General features: G+C 38.3%; 3 protein-coding genes across 7 annotated transcripts in view; 2 read left to right on the forward strand and 1 right to left on the reverse strand.

Moving 5' to 3' along the window:
- LOC117548295 (cytochrome P450 2K1-like) overlaps nt 1–20,679 on the forward strand; it is a 50,103-nt gene that overhangs the window by 22,829 nt on the left and 6,595 nt on the right. The window lies entirely within an intron of this gene.
- On the forward strand, nt 2,444–4,896 carry LOC117548296. Of its 2 annotated transcripts, XM_034219465.1 has the most exons (3): nt 2,444–2,599; nt 3,292–4,255; nt 4,442–4,896. In XM_034219465.1, exons 2-3 carry the CDS (start codon nt 3,413–3,415, stop codon nt 4,772–4,774), a joined length of 1,176 nt encoding a protein of 391 aa, XP_034075356.1. In that variant the 5' UTR covers nt 2,444–2,599; nt 3,292–3,412; the 3' UTR covers nt 4,775–4,896. The 2 variants fall into 2 exon arrangements, with proteins under 2 accessions (XP_034075356.1, XP_034075354.1); XM_034219463.1 differs by lacking the exon at nt 2,444–2,599 and having other exon boundaries at nt 3,044–4,255.
- On the reverse strand, nt 6,743–20,082 carry LOC117548294. The gene is made up of 2 exons (XM_034219458.1): nt 19,905–20,082; nt 6,743–9,203 (listed from the first exon to the last, which is right to left on the reverse strand). Exons 1-2 carry the CDS (start codon nt 19,977–19,979, stop codon nt 7,434–7,436), a joined length of 1,845 nt encoding a protein of 614 aa, XP_034075349.1. The 5' UTR covers nt 19,980–20,082; the 3' UTR covers nt 6,743–7,433.

The following is a 20,679-nucleotide window of genomic DNA, read 5'->3' on the forward strand; positions in this document are numbered from 1 at the left end:
CCGAAACACAGGAAATTCCTGCGTTTTCTCATTTCAGGGAATATCAGACCAGACAATAGTCTGCCGTTCGGATATTTCCTGACTCCTCGCTTTTTTGTGTAGAGAAGGCTGGAGCCACTACACAGAGGAGGGATGAGAGTGTGGTTTTCTCTGGACGACCTGCTATTTGCTGGCTCGCTCCAGGGAGGAAGTCGCTTTACAGACGGTCAATCTCGTATCGCATCTGTCAAAGCCTGGGTTTCATAATAAATTGGAAGAAGAGCTGTCCTCTTCCCTCTCAGACAATCGTTTATCTGGGAGTGGAATTAAACTCAGCCAGCATGAGAGCGCGGCTCTCGCGGCAGCGAGTGAAGGAACTGACAGCTCTCCTCCGGCATGTCACAACCCACACAGCCCTCTCCGTGATGCTGCTGCTCGGTGTTCAGCTGGTCACGTGATGATACCCCTGGGTCTCTTCCAACAGGGGGACACTCCAGAGGTGGTTCATTCGCTGCAGAAGTCTGCTGTTTTTAACCTATTGGTTTATAAACTGCAGAGCTCGCGGCATTCCTCTGTCCCAGATATGCCTCCTACACCTACCTACCTTAAACTGTTGTCAGCCAAAGTAGTATTACTTTTGTCTCTATCAGCGAAAAGGGTGAGTGATTTGTCTGCTCTCTCTGTGGCTCCGTCATGCCTCCGGATCCAAGGAGATGGCAGTTCAGCTGTTTTACGCCCTAACCCGGCTTCATGCCTAAGGTCATCACAAGCTCTTTTAGAGTCGAGAGTGATCACCTTGGATGGCTTCTTTCCCCCTCCTCACAGGTCGTAGGAAGAAGCCGCGTCTCATCTCCTCTGTCCTGTGCACGCGCTGTCCTGCTAGTGGCGCGCACGGCTGCCTTGCGCCATTCTCAGCCCCTGTTTGTACATTATAGAGAGCATTCGATCGGGCAGCCTCTGTCTGCACAACGGCTGTCACACTGGCTGTGTGAAGCTGTGTCACAAGCATACAGTATGTCTCCTCATGGGGTGGATCCCCCGGAGAACATCAATGCGCACTCCACCAGAGGAATGTCCTCCTCCACGGCTTTGCACGGAGGAATGTCAGTGGAAGACATTTGCACTGCTGCATCTTGGTCATTTATTCAATTGTATTTGAGGGATGTCTCCAGGGTCGGCGTCATGGGGGGTCATTCGCGGGCCATGCCCCCCCAAATGAGTCACTGTGCCCACCCAATGCAGGGTGGGCAAGCCTTGCCACTTTGCCGTTTAAAAAAAAAAAATCATATAAGTGAAAACGTTTCCACTAAAGGTTTTTTGTGTGAAATACGTCAGAAATAAAGAATACAAATATAAAACACAGCCTGAGGTGTGCTCACTGCTGCTCTCTGATTGGTGTGTTGCTTGACCAATGACCCCCGACCTTTGTTTTGTTATCATTACGTGGCTGTGTGTTTAGATGAAAGCCCAGTGGCGATCTGTTCGTCTGTTACACTGATTATACAGTAAAGCCATCGAAAATAATATGATATACAGTACAAGTAGCCTACTTCTGGGTCTCTGTGTTTCATTCAAGCTCGGCTGTGTGTGTGTGTGTGTGTGTGTGTGTGTGTGTGTGTGTGTGTGTGTGTGTGTGTGTGTGTGTGTGTGTGTGTGTGTGTGTGTGTGTGTGTGTGTGTGTGTGTGGTGTGTGTGTGTGTGTGTGTGTGTGTGTGTGTGTGTGTGTGTGTGTGTGTGTGTGTGTGTGTGTGTGTGTGTGTGTGGTGTGTGTGTGTGTGTGTGTGTGTGTGTGTGTGTGGTGTGTGTGTGTGTGTGTGTGTGTGTGTGTGTGTGTGTGTGTGTGTGTGTGTGTGTGTGTGTGTGTGTGTGTGTGTGTGTGTGTGTGGCACGAGCGCATTTTGTGAGTGCGCGAGCGGTAACGTGGAATGTTAATGTTAGTATCTGGTTAGCTAGCTATGCTAACGGATATAAACAGCTGTTTCTACACCAAGGTGGAGGAGAGTCCTCTCCTGTCAGACTGAGAGGATCGTATAACCTCAGCTCAGTGAGGTAAGGACTCTCAGTGTTTAGATAGTTCACTTTAGTGTAGGTTATCTCAGTGGGTCCATGCCCGGCGCCGTGGGAGGGCCAGGCCCTCCCATTTGACATTCCTGCCCTCCCCCAATATACACGTTTTTTATTATTTATAACATTTAAAAAAAAAAAATTTTTTTAATTATAAATAAACTGTGAACTGTTATGCTACGATGTATCTGATGTCTACGGAAGAGGATTAGGGCCACATAAAAAATTTTTTTGTGAGGATTTGAAAAAAATATTATTATTTTTTGTTCTGAGAAAAAAGTCAGAATTCTGACTTTAATCTCAGAATTCTGAGATTAAAGTCAGAATTCTGACTTTAATCTCAGAATTCTGACTTTAATCTCAGAATTCTGACTTTTTTCTCAGAACAAAAAAAAAAAAAATTATTTGGGAGAATAAAGTCAGAAATACCGGTAACTGTCGAACCAGCTTCACTGCGATTTACACATTGCAGTAGGCAACAATGGAGGACGTGAGTGAATTTCTGCGCGCCAGAGGGGTCCAAGAGGAAACCATATTGCAAATGGAAGAACAAAAGGTGAGTTATAAATATATAAGTGTGTTTTGGGCGTTCGTAAAAACAACGAAAAGGCGTTAGAATATGAAATGCAGACATTGATGAGCTAGCAGCAAGTGCATTAGCTTATATGCTATGGCTCCCCCCATCTAATTCAGTAAATAATGGTTTAGTTCGTTGACACGCAAGTTTGTGCTTGTTGGAACAGTGGCGACTAACCAAGAGCAACAGCCTGGTGGTTTTCATGTTTCTGTAGAGAAGATTTCATTAAGTGTGTTTAACAAGGCAGCTAGCTGACAATCAGAAGGCTATTAACCATCAAAATGATCAACATCTCAAACATCATCTCGTCTAGAATGGAGTAAGACAGTTGTGGTTGTGGCCCACAACCACAACTGTCTTACTCCATTCTAGACTTGTTTCATAAAATGCGTATTTTTTTACAATATATATATATATATATATATATATATATATATGCCTATATATACGCATTTTATGAAACAAGTTAGTGAGGTTAACAGTAAGAATGTTTAACACTTTCTGGCTTTAAATTAAAGGTAGGATTTGTGTTCCTGCATATAAAGTGTTCCTGATAAATAAGATCCGTACTCCGTAATGGACACTTTTACTGAGCATATACTGTGTAAAATAGGAAGAAGAGTCTTAACCTTACAATATTTAAACAATATATTTTCTTTTCTTTTTTGCAGATTAAAAGCAACGTTATTGTCTGATGTACAATTCAACTGCCATATTACAACCCCTCCTACGAATACCAAATTGTCCTCTTTATATTCTGCATTACATCAGTTTGCTGCGCTGCTCACAACAATGCCTGCAGAGCCAGATTTGGATGACTTAATTAAACTATACTTCAGACTTTCCCTAAGTAACAAAGAAATACTTGCTATTTTGGCACACACTAATCACATTGTAATTAGTGTCCGAACATTAAAGAGAATTTGTAAAAGACTTAACCTGTTCAGGAGGAAGAACCAGTCTGACTTGGAGGAAGTGCTAGCTTTTGTACAGCATGAGATCATGACTAATGGACAGATGCAGGGATACCGTTGGCTTCATCTCCGTGCAATTCAACAGGGCCTTGTTGTGTCACAAGATAGCATAAGACGCATCATCAAACTGGTTGATCCACAAGGTGTGGAATTAAGACGAGCCCACCGCTTGAGAAGACGTCAGTACAGATGCAGAGGGCCAAATGCACTTTGGCACATGGATGGTTATGATAAACTAAAGCCCTATGGCATTGCCATCAACGGCTGTATAGATGGTTTTAGCCGCTATGTGTTATGGATGGAAGCCTATATCACAAACAGTGATCCTAAAGTAGTTGCAAGTTACTTTATCAAAACAGTTTCAGGTATAGGTGGATGTCCAGAGAGGATTCGTGCAGACAGGGGCACGGAAAATGTTTCTGTTGAAGAAATGCAGATGTTTTTGCGAAGGAACCACCCAGACAGTTTTGCTGGGGAGAGAAGTTTCCTTTATGGAAGAAGCACAGCAAACCAGCGCATTGAAGGATGGTGGGGTATACTCCGCAAACAGAGTGCGCAGTTCTGGATGAACCTGTTCCAAACTCTCCAGGAAGATGGCCACTTCACAGGAGACTTTTTGGACAAAAGTCTTATCCAATTCTGTTACCTTAATCTTGTTCAGGTAAAATATTTTATTTATTTCTGAGATTAGTCATTAATAAAAGTAGTATGAGTAATAATAATATTATAATTCACTATGTTCGTGGACATTGCAGCAACCTCAGCCTCCATCTAGACAGGTAGAAGTTATGTCCGAAAGCTTCTTAAGACATGTCGTCTACATTTACTGTGCTTTTTTTCTATGCAGGATGAACTTGATGAAGTGGTCAACACCTGGAATTCCCACAAAATCAGACCAAGATCAACTGATGACACAGCATCTGGTCGGCCAGTGATTATGTACTCATTCCCAGAGTTGCACAGTGCTGAGGATAGACTCAAACCTATTGCCATGGAGGAGGTCAATTTGTGTATGTTAGAGTGTACTCCCAAAGGCCAGTTTCCGTGCGATGAAACTGTTTTTGAACTGTGTTGTCTACTCATGGCGGAAAACGGATGGGATGATCCAGCAGATCCATTTGCTGCAGCTGATCTATACATCCTGTTACGAGATGAAATACGACGACAAGTATTTGATTAATGGTACATGTAGCGTACATGTCATTATGCAAAACACAAAATACTGTTCAGGACAAAACTGACCTTAAAAAATAAGTAATTATTTAGTCAAAAATGTATCAATAAAAATCATAGTCAATGGTATTTCATGTATTCCTTAAATGTTTGTCTCAACACTATTTTCATTTTTCTTTACAGCTTTTCAACAGTTTTTTTTTAATGGTAGCCTACTGTATGTATGGGCCAAATCTTTGTTACATGTTTCTACATTGTATACACAAATAATGTACCATGTGTTACACAATGGTAACAACTGATTGCTAATTTTCACTCAGTTGCCAGATTATTTCATGTGCGCTCTAAAAACAGTAAGGGACCAGTCATTAATATTGCCATGTAGTTTGCTGCAACTGAGAAGGCCTTGCTTACACTGGACAAACTTCCTCCTTTAAGAAAGGATAACAACGCCATTCGCTGACATAACAAACCTGCTAGTGCCATTTATTGGTGAATACAAACATCACTTTAGAATGACTTATTGATTGCCACATGCATACAATAATGAACATGTTAATTTTTCAGTATAACTCCATTGTTTTTACTAAAAATGTCTGATCACATTCTTGCAAAAGTGTAAGCACAAATTGAATGATTTAAGCAATAGATACATCGTTCACACCTTTTTGCATAACACATTAATTAAATGGATCAGATTGTCTTTATGCAGTAACACATTTTATTTATTTCAATTACTTATATTTCAAAATGTGGTTACATTTATGTATTCTCGGAACTCAATGAAACAATTTAGCCGTAATAACTTGAGGTGAACAGACTTTGGGAAGCTTGGTTGTGAGTTCAATAGGAGCACATTTGATCCAATGCTGATACAATGAGTATGTCAGTGCAGTATTCATCATATGTTCTCAGTATTGATATACATCAGTCTTTTACCTGTATCACCATAACATTACAACCTAGTGTTGGCAAAAATAAACAATTAACTTTATTAAGACAATAAAGGATACCATTTCTAGACAATTAAATACACATTTGTAAAAAAGGCATCAAGAACTCAAAGCATAGATAAACAGAATGGTAGTGTTCTTAATGAATTTTCAATTATTTTATCATTGTTTTTAATGCCACATGACTAATTAAATTCTCACATTAGTGTCAAATATGAATTACTATAAGATATTTTAGAGAAGTCTTGGAACAACTATTGTAAAGCTTATTTATTCAATCACTTTATACCCATAAGAATAGGAAACTTTATCAACATTCAATTGAAGGCCTGCATACAAATGTGGTGTAAGAAAATACATTTGATTCACAATGTAACCTTAACTTACATTTCAATGTTAAAAGTAACATTTAACAAAACATGAGAATTCCGCACAAGGATGACCGGAAAATTACAGCCCTTTTGCTTTGCTTTTTTTTTTTTAATTATTGGTTGATCCACAAGATGTGAAATATAGAAACGGAACAAATATCTGCCTGTAATGTGCCAGTGCAATAACAATTATTAAAGTATCCAAAAATAAAAGATAGGTTTTGTTGCACACAACAATGCCTGCAAAACAGATGTTGAGACTTAATACAATTTACCTTCAGAATGTCTTTCAGTATCAAAGCAATACTTGCAATCTTAGTAAAAAGCAAACAATTGTAATCATAACTTCTCATAACTGAGATAACTGGTAGAAGACTAGTTCAGTCTGTTTATATGCACATCTGAGAGGTGTGTGTGTGTGTGTGTGTGTGTGTGTGTGTGTGTGTGTGTGTGTGTGTGTGTGTGTGTGTGTGTGTGTGTGTGTGTGTGTGTGTGTGTGTGTGTGTGTGTGTGTGTGTGTGTGTGTGTGTGTGTGTGTGTGTGTGTGTGTGTGTGTGTGTGTGTGTGTGTGTGTGTGTGTGTGTGTGTGTGTGTGTGTGTGTGTGTGTGTGTGTGTGTGTGTGTGTGTGTGTGTGTGTGTGTGTGTGTGTGTGTGTGTGTATAGGGAAAGTGTGTATGTGTATCTACTTGTTTAGAAGAACCAACCAGTCCACCACTTGAAACTTTAACAAGACATTTGGTATCAAGGCAATGTGACACCTGAGGAAACATTTGATCATACAACATTTTAAGCATTATTTTAAGATTATGTCTTAATTACTTTTTACACTAGTATAAAATATGTTCTAAATAAACAAGATGTGAAATATAGAAACGGAACAAATATCTTAAAAATAATGCTTAAAATGTTGTATGATCAAAAATTACACAAAAAGTAAGAGGGAGCAAACAGTACATTGTATTTTACAACTGTCTGTTTCCATATAAGAACAATGAAGCATGCCACTGTTCTTGTTTGAATCCTTAAACATCTTAGCAGTATTAAAAGGTCTTGAATTACATGAACAAATTACATTTCTGTCAAGTCAGGTTTGTGTTCTGCAACTGGAGAATAATAGTCAATATGCAAGTTTGTTGTAGTTTGTGAACACACCACCAAGTTTGTGTAGTGAAAGATGGGCTCCCTTCTGGCCAGCTGGACTTCTCTATAACTATTAAAGGTCCTGGTGAAGTGTTTCCCAAATATACAGTATAGCACACCATTACTTGCAATTCTGCACAACTACTTCGAACATGAAAAACTCTTAACAGTTTGGATTGGTTTGGTTATTGTTGTTGGAGTCTAAACAATGTCCATAACCCACACATTGCTCTCAAGAACTGCATTGAATTCTGAACGGAAATCTGGGAAGTTCTCATAGCTGTCAGCTATGTGCAGAATATTCCCACATGTGTGTGCAATCGGTCTTCTTGTGAACTCTGTCATTTTCTCAAATCCCACGTAGATGCTGTCTGTCACAATGAGATCAGATCCTGTGCAGAACCGTAGAAACTTCTGAAGTTTACTCTCATCTAGCTCTCTGATGAATCTTTTCAGATGATTTGCTACCTCTTTTTGGTTTGTAGTCAAATCAACATCAAATTTCAGTAGTTTGCAGACTTTTTTTGTGGTGGGTTGCAGGTCAGACAACAACTTAGTCAGTGCCTCTGGACTGAGGTTGAGATGTTGATGGTTAATCTCCCTCCAGCAGTCAATAACGAACATTGGTTTTTGGACCATCTCTTTGTGGGCAATTTCTTCAATTATTTTAGGAAGATTCTCTGCGCTGACTTTCCTTCTACAGCCATAGCTGTCGAGAACCTCCAAAAGGTCATCAGTGTCAACTGCAGTGAAATCAGTCAGCGCTTGCATCAAAACTTCACGTTCTTGGCTGCTCACAAATTGCATAAAATATGCTTTGAGGTCACTGTACACATTATCAAACAGCACCTGTTCAAGGAAAGGCAGTGAAAGTTTGTTTGGGAAATATTCACAATCTTGGTAACCTTTCAAAAGGATTCTTCCAATTGCCTTCCATGTTTCAGCAGGAAAATCATGGCGAATGAAGGGCACTTTAACTGTTGTCCCAAGTGTGCATCTCTCATAGAATTCTTGCCAGAAGCAGCTGAGAACATCCCTCAGTACCCCAGAACCACTGCCTGCTTCTTCCTTGTTATCTGGGAGAATGCGCCTCACATTCAATGATTTGTTTAAAATCTCTGCATCAGAAAAGGCAGTAATCATGTCAGCTAGGGTGTTTGCATGATGTACAGTGATTGTTAGTTGTTTCTCTGCCTCAAGTGGACTGGCGGGGACAGGAACATTCTCAAATATGAGTGTGTCTTCTTCATCTTCCTCGATGCCGAAATGAGGACCAAAGGTGATTTCAGGATCACTAGAAATGTTTAGTGATCGCTGTATGTCGTCCAAAACAATAATGACATCTGTGTAGTCGTCATTTTCACCCGAGACAAGATTAAACTCAGAAGTCTCTTCAACTGTGTCGCTGTCAGCGTTTGCAGAAGGTTTTCGCTTTGTGGCAATGTAAAATCGCAACATTGTCATTTGCACAGTTTCGTACATTGTGCTAATTGAAGGGCATGTTTCAGCTGTAAGGCAGTTTTGTTTAAAATCCCACACCTCAAAGTCGAACTCTGATTCAGGTCCTTTAGGTGATATTCCATCAGGAAAAAATAGTGTCTTTCCTGTTTCAAGGATTTCATTCAAACCAGCATTAGTTGATAGTTTAATTGTTCTAGTGCCACCTCCTTGTTTTGCCCTTACTTGTTTGGTTGTGTTAGTGTCATTGTGAATCCAGCCTATTTCAATATTTCTTGTGGCTTTCAGCTTCTTTGTCTGTGTTTTTCTTGTTTCTGTACCTGATGCGTTTCCTTGAGAACTTTCCGATCTCACTGTCATTTTTTCCCTCAGTCTTTCATAAAGGCCTTTTTTTCGCTTTGATGTGGGCCTTTTACTTCTACAATGATTAAAGATGGCTATTCGGTCTCCGTAGGAGGGGATGTATTTTTGAAGAGTGGCATCATCCATAAGACCAATGACGTCGCTGTCAATCTGCAAAGAAGAAAGAAAAGAAAACACAATGAAGTTTGTGCACATTGTATAACTATTGTCAACCCTTGTACATCGTTATATATAGATATATACTATTTTGCCATTTCGCAGACCAAATCAGTCCTGTTCATAATACAAAACATTCATTAATTTTCAGAATATTAACCCTTAAAAAGCCAGTTTTTGCCATGATGGTACTGTTGTCACTTTATTAGAAAAAAACAGAAACTACTAATTTCCCTGGTTACCCTAAAGTTTATAACCTTCACATAAGTATAACCCTTAAGTGTTTTTAAAGTGGATTATTACAGCCGGAGACTCGCAACGGCGGTGGACTTTCACAGCACCGCTGCACCGGACCTGCCGGAGCCACCAGAGCATCGCAACGGCGGGTGTTTGCGGCGGCGGATGCGGTACCGGCGCTGTGAAAGTCCACGGCCCACCTATGCCAGAGCCAGCGGCCCACCAACGGCAGCTTTCAGTAACGTTAACGTTAGAGACTGACATGATACGCAGCGATACTAGATACAATTACCAACACTGTCCTGCTGTTTTAATCTCCTTCAGACAGTACAGCAGGATTCATATTCATATGCTGATAATTCTGTGATTGTGGGATACAAGGACAATGGCCCAAACCCCTGTGGTAACAATGCTACAGTACCGAGAGGGGTTTTACTGGGCGAATTTTGGGAATATAATTAGCAACTGCCTCCTTGCGTTGTACTTTGACCACTGATCTCTAAACTGTTACAGGCAAAAATAATTTGAAGTAATGATGGCAAACAAAAAGAAGTTTGGGCGATATGTATTTCCCATGGTTTTTCCCCGCCAGGCTGGACTGCGGTCAACTCAGCCGTCTCTCGCATTTGCTTGGTCAAATGAGCAGCGCTTCATTTTTGAGTGCGCGATTAATAGCGTCTTTACGGTAATCGCCGAGAAGTGGCGCTGACGATAGTAAAAGTGCTTATGCTATATTTGATCAATCAATCAATGATATTTGATGAGGGATCAAATTATTTTTAGCCATAAGTTCTTAATAAAATTGGTACTGTTGGACTCAGTACATGTTAGACTACTACCACAAATACAATCAAGTACTTTTACTGTGTACTTTTTGAGTAATCCCCTGTCAAACTCCCCTCCAGAGTACAATAATGCATGTTTTCTGCTATCTTTGATGAGAGATAAAATGATTTTGTGCAATAAGTTCTTAATGAAATTGGTACTGTTGGATTCAGTACTACTTGGACTACTACTAAAAGTACAATCAAGTACTTTTACTGTGTACTTTTTAAGTAATACTTGTTTAAACTCCTGTCCTGAGTACACAAAATAATGTATTCTGCTATCTTTGATGAGAGATAAAATGATGTTTTGCAAAAAGTTCTTAGTGAAATTGGTACTGTTGGATTCAGTACTACTTGGACTAGTAGCACAAGTACAATCAAGTATTTTTACTGTGTACTTTTTGAGTAATCCTTTGTCAAACTCCACCCCTGAGTACAATAATGCATGTTTTCTGCCATCTTTGATGAGAGATAAAAGGATTTTGTGCAATAAGTTCTTAATAAAATTGGTACTGTTGAATTCAGTACTACTTGGACTAGTAGCACAAGTACAATCAAGTATTTTTACTGTGTACTTTTAGAGTAATCCTTTGTCAAACTCCACCCCTGAGTACAATAATGCATGTTTTCTGCCATCTTTGATGAGAGATGAAATTATTTTGTGCAATAAGTTCTTAATGAAATTGGTACTGTTGGATTCAGTACTACTTGGACTACTACTAAAAGTACAATCAAGTACTTTTACTGTGTACTTTTTGAGTAATCCCCTGTCAAACTCCCCTCCAGAGTACAATAATGCATGTTTTCTGCTATCTTTGATGAGAGATAAAATGATTTTGTGCAATAAGTTCTTAATGAAATTGGTACTGTTGGATTCAGTACTACTTGGACTACTACTAAAAGTACAATCAAGTACTTTTACTGTGTACTTTTTAAGTAATACTTGTTTAAACTCCTGTCCTGAGTACACAAAATAATGTATTCTGCTATCTTTGATGAGAGATAAAATGATTTTTTGCAAAAAGTTCTTAGTGAAATTGGTACTGTTGGATTCAGTACTACTTGGACTAGTAGCACAAGTACAATCAAGTATTTTTACTGTGTACTTTTTGAGTAATCCTTTGTCAAACTCCACCCCTGAGTACAATAATGCATGTTTTCTGCCATCTTTGATGAGAGATAAAAGGATTTTGTGCAATAAGTTCTTAATAAAATTGGTACTGTTGAATTCAGTACTACTTGGACTAGTAGCACAAGTACAATCAAGTATTTTTACTGTGTACTTTTAGAGTAATCCTTTGTCAAACTCCACCCCTGAGTACAATAATGCATGTTTTCTGCCATCTTTGATGAGAGATAAAATGATTTTGTGCAATAAGTTCTTAATGAAATTGGTACTGTTGGATTCAGTACTACTTGGACTACTACTAAAAGTACAATCAAGTACTTTTACTGTGTACTTTTTGAGTAATCCCCTGTCAAACTCCCCTCCAGAGTACAATAATGCATGTTTTCTGCCATCATTGATGAGAGATAAAATGATTTTGTGCAATAAGTTCTTAATGAAATTGGTACTGTTGGATTCAGTACTACTTGGACTACTACTAAAAGTACAATCAAGTACTTTTACTGTGTACTTTTTGAGTAATCCCCTGTCAAACTCCCCTCCAGAGTACAATAATGCATGTTTTCTGCCATCTTTGATGAGAGATAAAATGATTTTGTGCAATAAGTTCTTAATGAAATTGATACTGTTGGATTCAGTACTACTTGGACTAGTAGCACAAGTACAATCAAGTACTTTTACTGTGTACTTTTTGAGTAATCCTTTGTCAAACTCCACCCCTGAGTACAATAATGCATGTTTTCTGCCATCTTTGATGAGAGATAAAATGATTTTGTGCAATAAGTTCTTAATGAAATTGGTACTGTTGGATTCAGTACTACTTGGACTACTACTAAAAGTACAATCAAGTACTTTTACTGTGTACTTTTTGAGTAATCCCCTGTCAAACTCCCCTCCAGAGTACAATAATGCATGTTTTCTGCCATCTTTGATGAGAGATAAAATGATTTTGTGCAATAAGTTCTTAATGAAATTGATACTGTTGGATTCAGTACTACTTGGACTAGTAGCACAAGTACAATCAAGTACTTTTACTGTGTACTTTTTGAGTAATCCTTTGTCAAACTCCACCCCTGAGTACAATAATGCATGTTTTCTGCCATCTTTGATGAGAGATAAAAGGATTTTGTGCAATAAGTTCTTAATGAAATTGGTACTGTTGGATTTAGTACTACTTGGACTACTACTAAAAGTACAATCATGCTTTGCCTGTCCAGATACGATGCTGTAGTACATGGAGAGAAGTTCCTGGAGGCTGACTCCACAGAAATTATAGGCCATGGACTCCATGAGGACTGTAGAGCCATCACAGATCAGCATGACAGGTCTTTTTTTGGCTCCCCTTCCATGGAGTCTTATTACATCAGTCATAAATGACCCAAGGAAAAAGGATATGGAGGCTATTGTGTGGTCGTTTGTGATGTAGGTGGCCACAGGGACAGGGGAGGATCCTTTGAACGGATTTCGGACCACCATCTCATACACATAAAAAGGTGAGGTTTTCCCTTTTGCCTTTTTAACAATGCTCCCTGTCGCATCCACATGTACAATGTCTTCCCTGCACCTGTCATGGAAGAGGTCAATTGTTTTGTTGGACCATAGCATGACTCCTTTGGGGTGTGCTATAATTTTTTTAATGACTGCTTCCTCAGTCTCAAGCTCTTCCTCCATCATTTTTCTGAGGCTGATCATTTCATTGCTGTGTTTTCTCAGCTTCTTTCTTGCCTGCCAGGACAATGTTTTCATCACACCAGTTGATGGTACCTGGTCTCTGTTTCCAGAAGCCAACACAGTGTCATCCAGTTTATTGAGCTTATCAAGGTACACACTTCTGGGAAGTTTGCTGGTGAGGGCATTAGCAAGTGCATCCCTTTCATCTGCACGCACAGGCCGATGTTTGAGTTCTTCACAGTTGTGCCATGCTTTTTCACCTCTGAAGGTCACAACTGCCTTAAGGGATGACTCATCCTCAATGTCAACTTCGACCTCCACAGGACAGTCATCAAATCGACAGTAGCCAACACATGAAAAAAGTGACCCTTTCCTTTTTGACCCAACTGTTTGCACACTGTGAGATTTGAAGACAAAGCAACAGTGTGGGTGGACACTCCGGATGCCAGTGGCCATGACTGAAGTCCAGTTTAAAGATTTGAATCGACGCTTATGTTGTCTCATCCTCAGTTTCTTCCAGTCACTTTTAGTGACAAAAAAAAATGAAGAATTTGAAGGCAATTTAAATGAGTGTAAGAGTTGCCCATCTTTTGACTGTGATGAGGAGTCATATGTCCCTGATGAATTACACTGTAAAACACAATGAAAACATATTAGCGAAAGTGACCAAAGTTGGAATGACTCTTTACTGATGTGAATCAATATATCTGAAATTGTTTATTTGGGACTAACTATAATTTCACTCCACACAGTAGTGTGCATGTTTCATAACACACTAACACTAACTACGTGCTAATATGCGATATTTACCTCTGAAACGTCTTCTGGTTCACTCGTCTCTGTGAATGCCTGTCTAACCGACGATGGGGTAGCAGGCACTGTGCGGTCAATGTCAGTGGAACTGTGGTCACTGTCGATGGGGCAGGCCGTGTGGTCACTGTCTGTCGATGGGCTGGCAGGTGCTGCGGTCACCATCTGTGTCTTGTGTCTCATCTGCACATGACAAGGAGCAAATTAAATCCAAAGATGTAATTATTAATCAAATAATATAAAATATTATAGCACATCCAAATTAAAGTTGTTCACACAGGCAGACTGATGATGAAGATAAAAGCAAAGCAGAAATAAGAATCAATATTAGTGCAATATTTATAAAAAATGTACCTTTTTATGATGGTTATAGGCATGATGAAGCCGTGTCCTATTGGTCTTGGAATCGGATATTCCAAGCTCCTGACACACCTCGCCCCAGAAAGTGTCTCGTCACCTTCATCGTTGTCTTTTGTTTTGGTTGTGGCTCGAAGCTTGTCAGTGACAGCCAAAAGGACTTCTTTTGTTATTGTTATTTTTCTTGTCTGAAATTGAAATGTCAAAGTTCCGTCATTTCTTTGTAAAAAAATATGACATTTGAGAAATCATTGAATTTTTTAATGCAATTACAATTGTGTGACAAATAAGAAACACTTGCCTTCCCAAACGTTGAGAAAACCAAGACTCTGAAAAGACATAAGTTAAAATCTATTATTTATAGTTAGACTTTTCACTCAGTTTAGACTTTTTTAATTAATTAGCTTGATTCCCTGACTTCTGATTTGTTGCCTATGCTATGTCGATTTGCGCTGAAAGGACAGAGGGATATATTCATAGGTGTCATTTAAGCTGGGGATGCTGGGTACATGTCCCCAGCACTTTTTAAAATGTTGTCCATACATTTTATAAAAGTATAACTTTATAACCTGTAATAAACAAGAACACTGTTTTTTTCTTATTTAAAAATAATAATAATACATGTACATCTTGAGAAAACAGTTTGTCCGTTGACAATTTCTATGGGGATTCTTAAATTTGGACATGTTCATACAATTTTAAAAGATAATGTATCACCCAGTCCCCCAGCAGGGTTTTTGTTTACAAACGTGTCATCTGTTAAACAACATGTGAGTTCAGTGTGTCGGGTGCCGCGGGAAGTAGGGGTGCTGGAGGAGCTGAATGGTGTACATTTGAAAAACTGAGCGACCACCTAAATAAAAATGATTAAACTACATATAATAGTTAAGATTTGACTTAGAATAAAGTCAAATCAGAACTATAAACAATTCATATAAACATTTGTGTTTTATTTTCGAACACAATTATGTATATAACTACTTTTCTGTTGAAATACAAATATACGTACCCTCGACGAGTTTCCATTACAGATGAGGTCCATGGAAGCACTAATTGACAGGTATAGAGAACCGCAGTGACGCGTGGTAAAACCCGGAAGTAAACTTCTTCCGGTTCCTTTGTGAAAAACCAATGCAAATTCTCCATAGGATTTTGGAAAATAGCTCGAAATAAGGTCTGTGGTTGACACACATTTAAGAGAGGGATCACGTTTTGTTCAGCCGGATAATCTCCACATGTCTACCCTACTTTTATAATTTGAATCATAAATCTAGTCGCCAAAAGCGAAATGCTAACGTTATGCTATAAACGAACTACAAGCCAGTACAGCAGCAGGGTCGCACGACTTCAACGTCACGCCAACTTAAGATCGTTTCAACTGACTTGCACTGAAACTGCACTTTGAACATTTTAAATATATTAACATTTTAAACGGTATACCCCGGTTATCTAGGCCCGTTTTGTTTAATTTATACCACGTTTATCTAGGCCCTTTTTGTTTTATGTATACATGTCACACTGTGGGAAACGATATTTCGATATTTCTGGATGTATAACACATGTATAATTTTTGCAACCATGTCTCCTAAAAATTACGTTCCCACAGAACTAAACTGCATTCTCAATTACGTTTAGCTAGAAACTGATTTACTCCCACGTTACATTCGTTATGAACCTATTTAAAATACGTTTATTTTCTACATATCTTCTAGAAACGTATTTTCTCCCACGTTACGTTCGTTATGAACGTATCTTAAATACGTTTATTTTCTACATATATTTGCCATTTATTGTCTTGCTTATAATAATGATAATAGTCATTTATAAATATCATTTTAGAGCACACCTTTGAAATCGACAATCGGGCTCGATATATGGTTACATTAAAATCAGTAGGCGAGGCTGTAATTTCGCCAGCTGTTACACTCATGAGCGAGGCAGAAAATAATAGTTTTAACATGACAAAAAGCTGCTGTGTCGTTTACCTCAAACATTAAAACAAATCTAGAGTTACGTGTTTCTGTACTTCCTCTAAGAAGAAAAGACAGTAAAAGAAGAGCTCTGTGGCTTCAGGCTTGATCGCCGTTCAAATGACAGCGTTGGTTTCCTCAAAAGTGGGCGGGGCTGTAAAGTGACGTAGATTTTACTATCATCTATTATTCAAAACCATTCTATTTATTCTAACGTAAATTGCATGCCAGTCTTTTATCTTTTTATTTATTTGTTTTTATTTTAAATCGTATAATGTCGGACTTTTTTTGTCGTCTGTGAGGAAAATAAATGGGGCTTAGAGCCTCAAAATACTGAAATCTGTATTTTTTTAATCTTTTCCTTCTAATTTGTTATTCTTTTCTAAATAACACACTGTTATTTACTCAACAATAACACACAATTATCCTTGTTTTTATTTATTCATTTAATTCTATAATCTTGGGCATTTTAGCATACTTTTTAGCCGTAAATAAAGTCACCAGAAACAGACGGGACATTTCGAGATTTAGGATGGCCAAAGATACTACACTACCCATAATCCCCAGCTATCGTTTGGGACTACAGTCCTGTTGACAAACCCTGTGATGTTGGAGTGGCAGTGCGCCAAGGTTACGCCGAGCGTCAAGCTCTTTGAAATGGAACGAATCCACGGCAGACTATTCAAAACTGGACTCGAACGCCCCCCGAGAAATACACATGCTGGCTATTGTGTTTCGCAACATGTTCTCTATGGCACGTATCTACTGGGAATTGTAGTTTTAAAAGACGTTTTTCCAAAAATTAGAAGTTGCCAGTATTAAACTGTGTACAGCCCTGGAGGTTTAGGCGATAGGAAACACATTGGTGTGTACACATTTAAAACATGTAATTACTAAATGGGTGAAAATCGCTTGTATCCATAATGTGCAGCATTAATATATACCCACATGACAGCTCATTGTTACTTTGTAATTCTCCACTACAAATCAGAGGTTAACCTGGTATTTTTACTCCATTACATTTAGTTTAGTTACTTTGCAGATTCTGATTAATGATGTGAAATATAAACAACCCTTAAAGCAGACTTTAGTTACACCTGAGTGAAATTCAGGGAAGGTGATTGTCAAGTGCCAACAATCAGGAGAGATATTTGATAGTTGGTGCTTGAGAAGACTAAACATTTATCTGCAGATCTCTATAAAGTATATTCATTACTCGTTATTCTCTACTAATAGTTAATTAAAAACTGTATAATGGTTCTTTTGCACATCCCTTTCAAGATTTCAAGATTTTCTAAGGTGTATTGATCATATACACAACTTGGGTCGCAGGGTCAACAGCGCATTACAAGACTCAAAAAGTACACAGTAAAAGTACTTGATTGTACTTTTGGTAGTAGTCCAAGTAGTACTGAATCCAACTGTACCAATTTTATTAAGAACTTATTGCAAAAAATTCTATTATCTCTCATCAAAGATGGCAGAAAACATGCATTATTGTACTCAGGGGTGGAGTTTGACAAAGGATTACTCAAAAAGTACACAGTAAAAGTACTTGATTGTACTTGTGCTACTAGTCCAAGTAGTACTGATCCAACAGTATCAATTTCATTAAGAACTTATAGCACAAAATGATTTTATCTCTCATCAAAGATGGCAGCAAACATGCATTATTGTACTCTGGAGAGGAGTTTGACAAAGGATTACTCAAAAAGTACACAGTAAAAGTACTTGATTGTAGTTTTGGTAGTAGTCCAAGTAGTACTGAATCCAACAGTACCAAATACATTAAGAACTTATTGCACAAAATCATTTTATCTCTCATCAAAGAGGGCAGAAAACATGCATTATTGTACTCTGGAGGGGAGTTTGACAGGGGATTACTCAAAAAGTACACAGTAAAAGTACTTGATTGTACTTGTACTTCTAGTCCAAGTAGTACTGAGTTCAACAGTATCAATTTCACTAAGAACTTATTTTTAAAAATCCTTTTTATCTCTCATCAAAGAGGGCAGAAAACATGCATTATTGTACTCTGGAGGGGAGTTTGACAGAGTATTACTCAAATAGTACACAGTAAAAGTACTTGATTGTATTTGCGGTAGTAGTCTAACATGTACTGAGTCCAACAGTACCAATTTTATTAAGAACTTATGGCTAAAAATAATTTGATCCCTCATCAAAGATGGCAGAAAACATGCATTATTGTACTCAGGCGTGGAGTTTGACAAAGGATTACTCTAAAAGTACACAGTAAAAGTACTTGATTGTACTTTTGGTAGTAGTCCAAGTAGTACTGAATCCAACAGTACCAATTACATTAAGAACTTATTGCACAAAATCATTTTATCTCTCATCAAAGATGGCAGAAAACATGCATTATTGTACTCAGGGGTGGAGTTTGACAAAGGATTACTCAAAAAGTACACAGTAAAAATACTTGATTGTAGTTTTGGTAGTAGTCCAAGTAGTACTGAATCCAACAGTACCAATTACATTAAGAACTTATTGCACAAAATTATTTTATCTCTCATCAAAGATGGCAGAAAACATGCATTATTGTACTCAGGGGAATGAGTTTGACAAAGGATTACTCAAAAAGTACACAGTAAAAGTACTTGATTGTACTTTTGGTAGTAGTCCAAGTAGTACTGAATCCAACAGTACCAATTACATTAAGAACTTATTGCACAAAATCATTTTATCTCTCATCAAAGATGGCATAAAACATGCATTATTGTACTCAGGGGTGGAGTTTGACAAAGGATTACTCAAAAAGTACACAGTAAAAGTACTTGATTGTAGTTTTGGTAGTAGTCCGAGTAGTACTGAATCCAACAGTTCCAATTACATTAAGAACTTATTGCACAAAATCATTTTATCTCTCATCAAAGAGGGCAGAAAACATGCATTATTGTACTCTGGAGGGGAGTTTGACAGGGGATTACTCAAAAGTACACAGTAAAAGTACTTGATTGTACTTGTGCTACTAGTCCAAGTAGTACTGAGTTCAACAGTATCACTTTTATTAAGGATGCATCGATAAAAATCATTGTATCTCATCAAATATAGCAGAAGTTGCATGATTTTGTTCTCAGGAGGGGAATTTGAGAGTATTACCCAGAAAAAAGACAGTAAAAGTACTTCATTTTATTGTTGGTAGCAGTCAAACTAGGACTGAGTCAAACAGTGTTAGTTTTTTTTAAGAACTCATGGTAAAAATAATTTGTATCGCATGAAGCAGAAAAAACATGCATTATTTTTACTCTTGCGTTAGTGCCGCTTCTCAGCGATTACCGTAAAGGCGCTATAAATCGCGCACTCAGAAATGAAGAACTGCTCATTTGACCAAGCAAATTTGAGAGACGGCTGAGTTGACCGCAGTCAGGCTGGTGAGCGGTAGCTGTCAGGCTCTCAGCTAGCTGCTAGCTGCCTTGTTAAACACACTTAATGAAATCTTCTCTACAGAAACATGAAAACCACCAGGCTGTTGCTCTTGGTTAGTCGCCACTGTTCCAACAAGCACAAACTTGCGTGTCAACGAACTAAACCATTATTTACTGAATTAGATGGGGGGAGCCATAGCATATAAGCTAATGCACTTGCTGCTAGCTCATCAATGTCTGCATTTCATATTCTAACGCCTTTTCGTTGTTTTTACGAACGCCCAAAACACACTTATATATTTATAACTCACCTTTTGTTCTTCCATTTGCAATATGGTTTCCTCTTGGACCCCTCTGGCGCGCAGAAATTCACTCACGTCCTCCATTGTTGCCTACTGCAATGTGTAAATCGCAGTGAAGCTGGTTCGACAGTTACCGGTATTTCTGACTTTTTTCTCCCAAATAATTTTTTTTTTTTTTGTTCTGAGAAAAAAGTCAGAATTCTGAGATTAAAGTCAGAATTCTGAGATTAAAGTCAGAATTCTGACTTTTTTTCTCCCAAAAAAAAAATATTTTTTTTTCCCCGAGAAAAAAGTCAGAATTCTGAGAAAAAAGTCAGAATTCTGACTTTTTTCTCAGAACAAAAAATAATAATATTTTTTTCAAATCCTCACAAAAAAATTGTTTATGTGGCCCTAATCCTCTTCCGTAGATGTCAGATAGTAACTAAAACAAAAAATCGCAGGCTATGTCAAATAGATTCATGTGTCTGTTGTGATTTGTGATTCGTCCACATTTAGACCAATCACAGCGTCACACTCTGCCGCCTTCTGGATTTGTTTGTTTATTGTGCATTCTGTGGACTCCCATTTCTGTTTGACTTACAAAATGGAAAATTGTCTGAAAAGCAACCGCTCAAAGACCAACAGCCCCAGATGATCTTGGGGTTAATAAACCCAAGCAGGTGAAACTGGATCGTTATCCAGGGAGATTGTTTTCAGGAAAGAAGCGCACTTTTGCTGCTGCATGGTACAACAACAGACCATGGCTTGAAGATTCGTTAAAAGCAGACGCAGCCTTTTGTTT

This window comes from Gymnodraco acuticeps, unplaced genomic scaffold (assembly GCF_902827175.1).
Source record: "Gymnodraco acuticeps unplaced genomic scaffold, fGymAcu1.1, whole genome shotgun sequence".
In the NCBI taxonomy this organism is placed as follows: Eukaryota; Metazoa; Chordata; class Actinopteri; order Perciformes; family Bathydraconidae; genus Gymnodraco; species Gymnodraco acuticeps.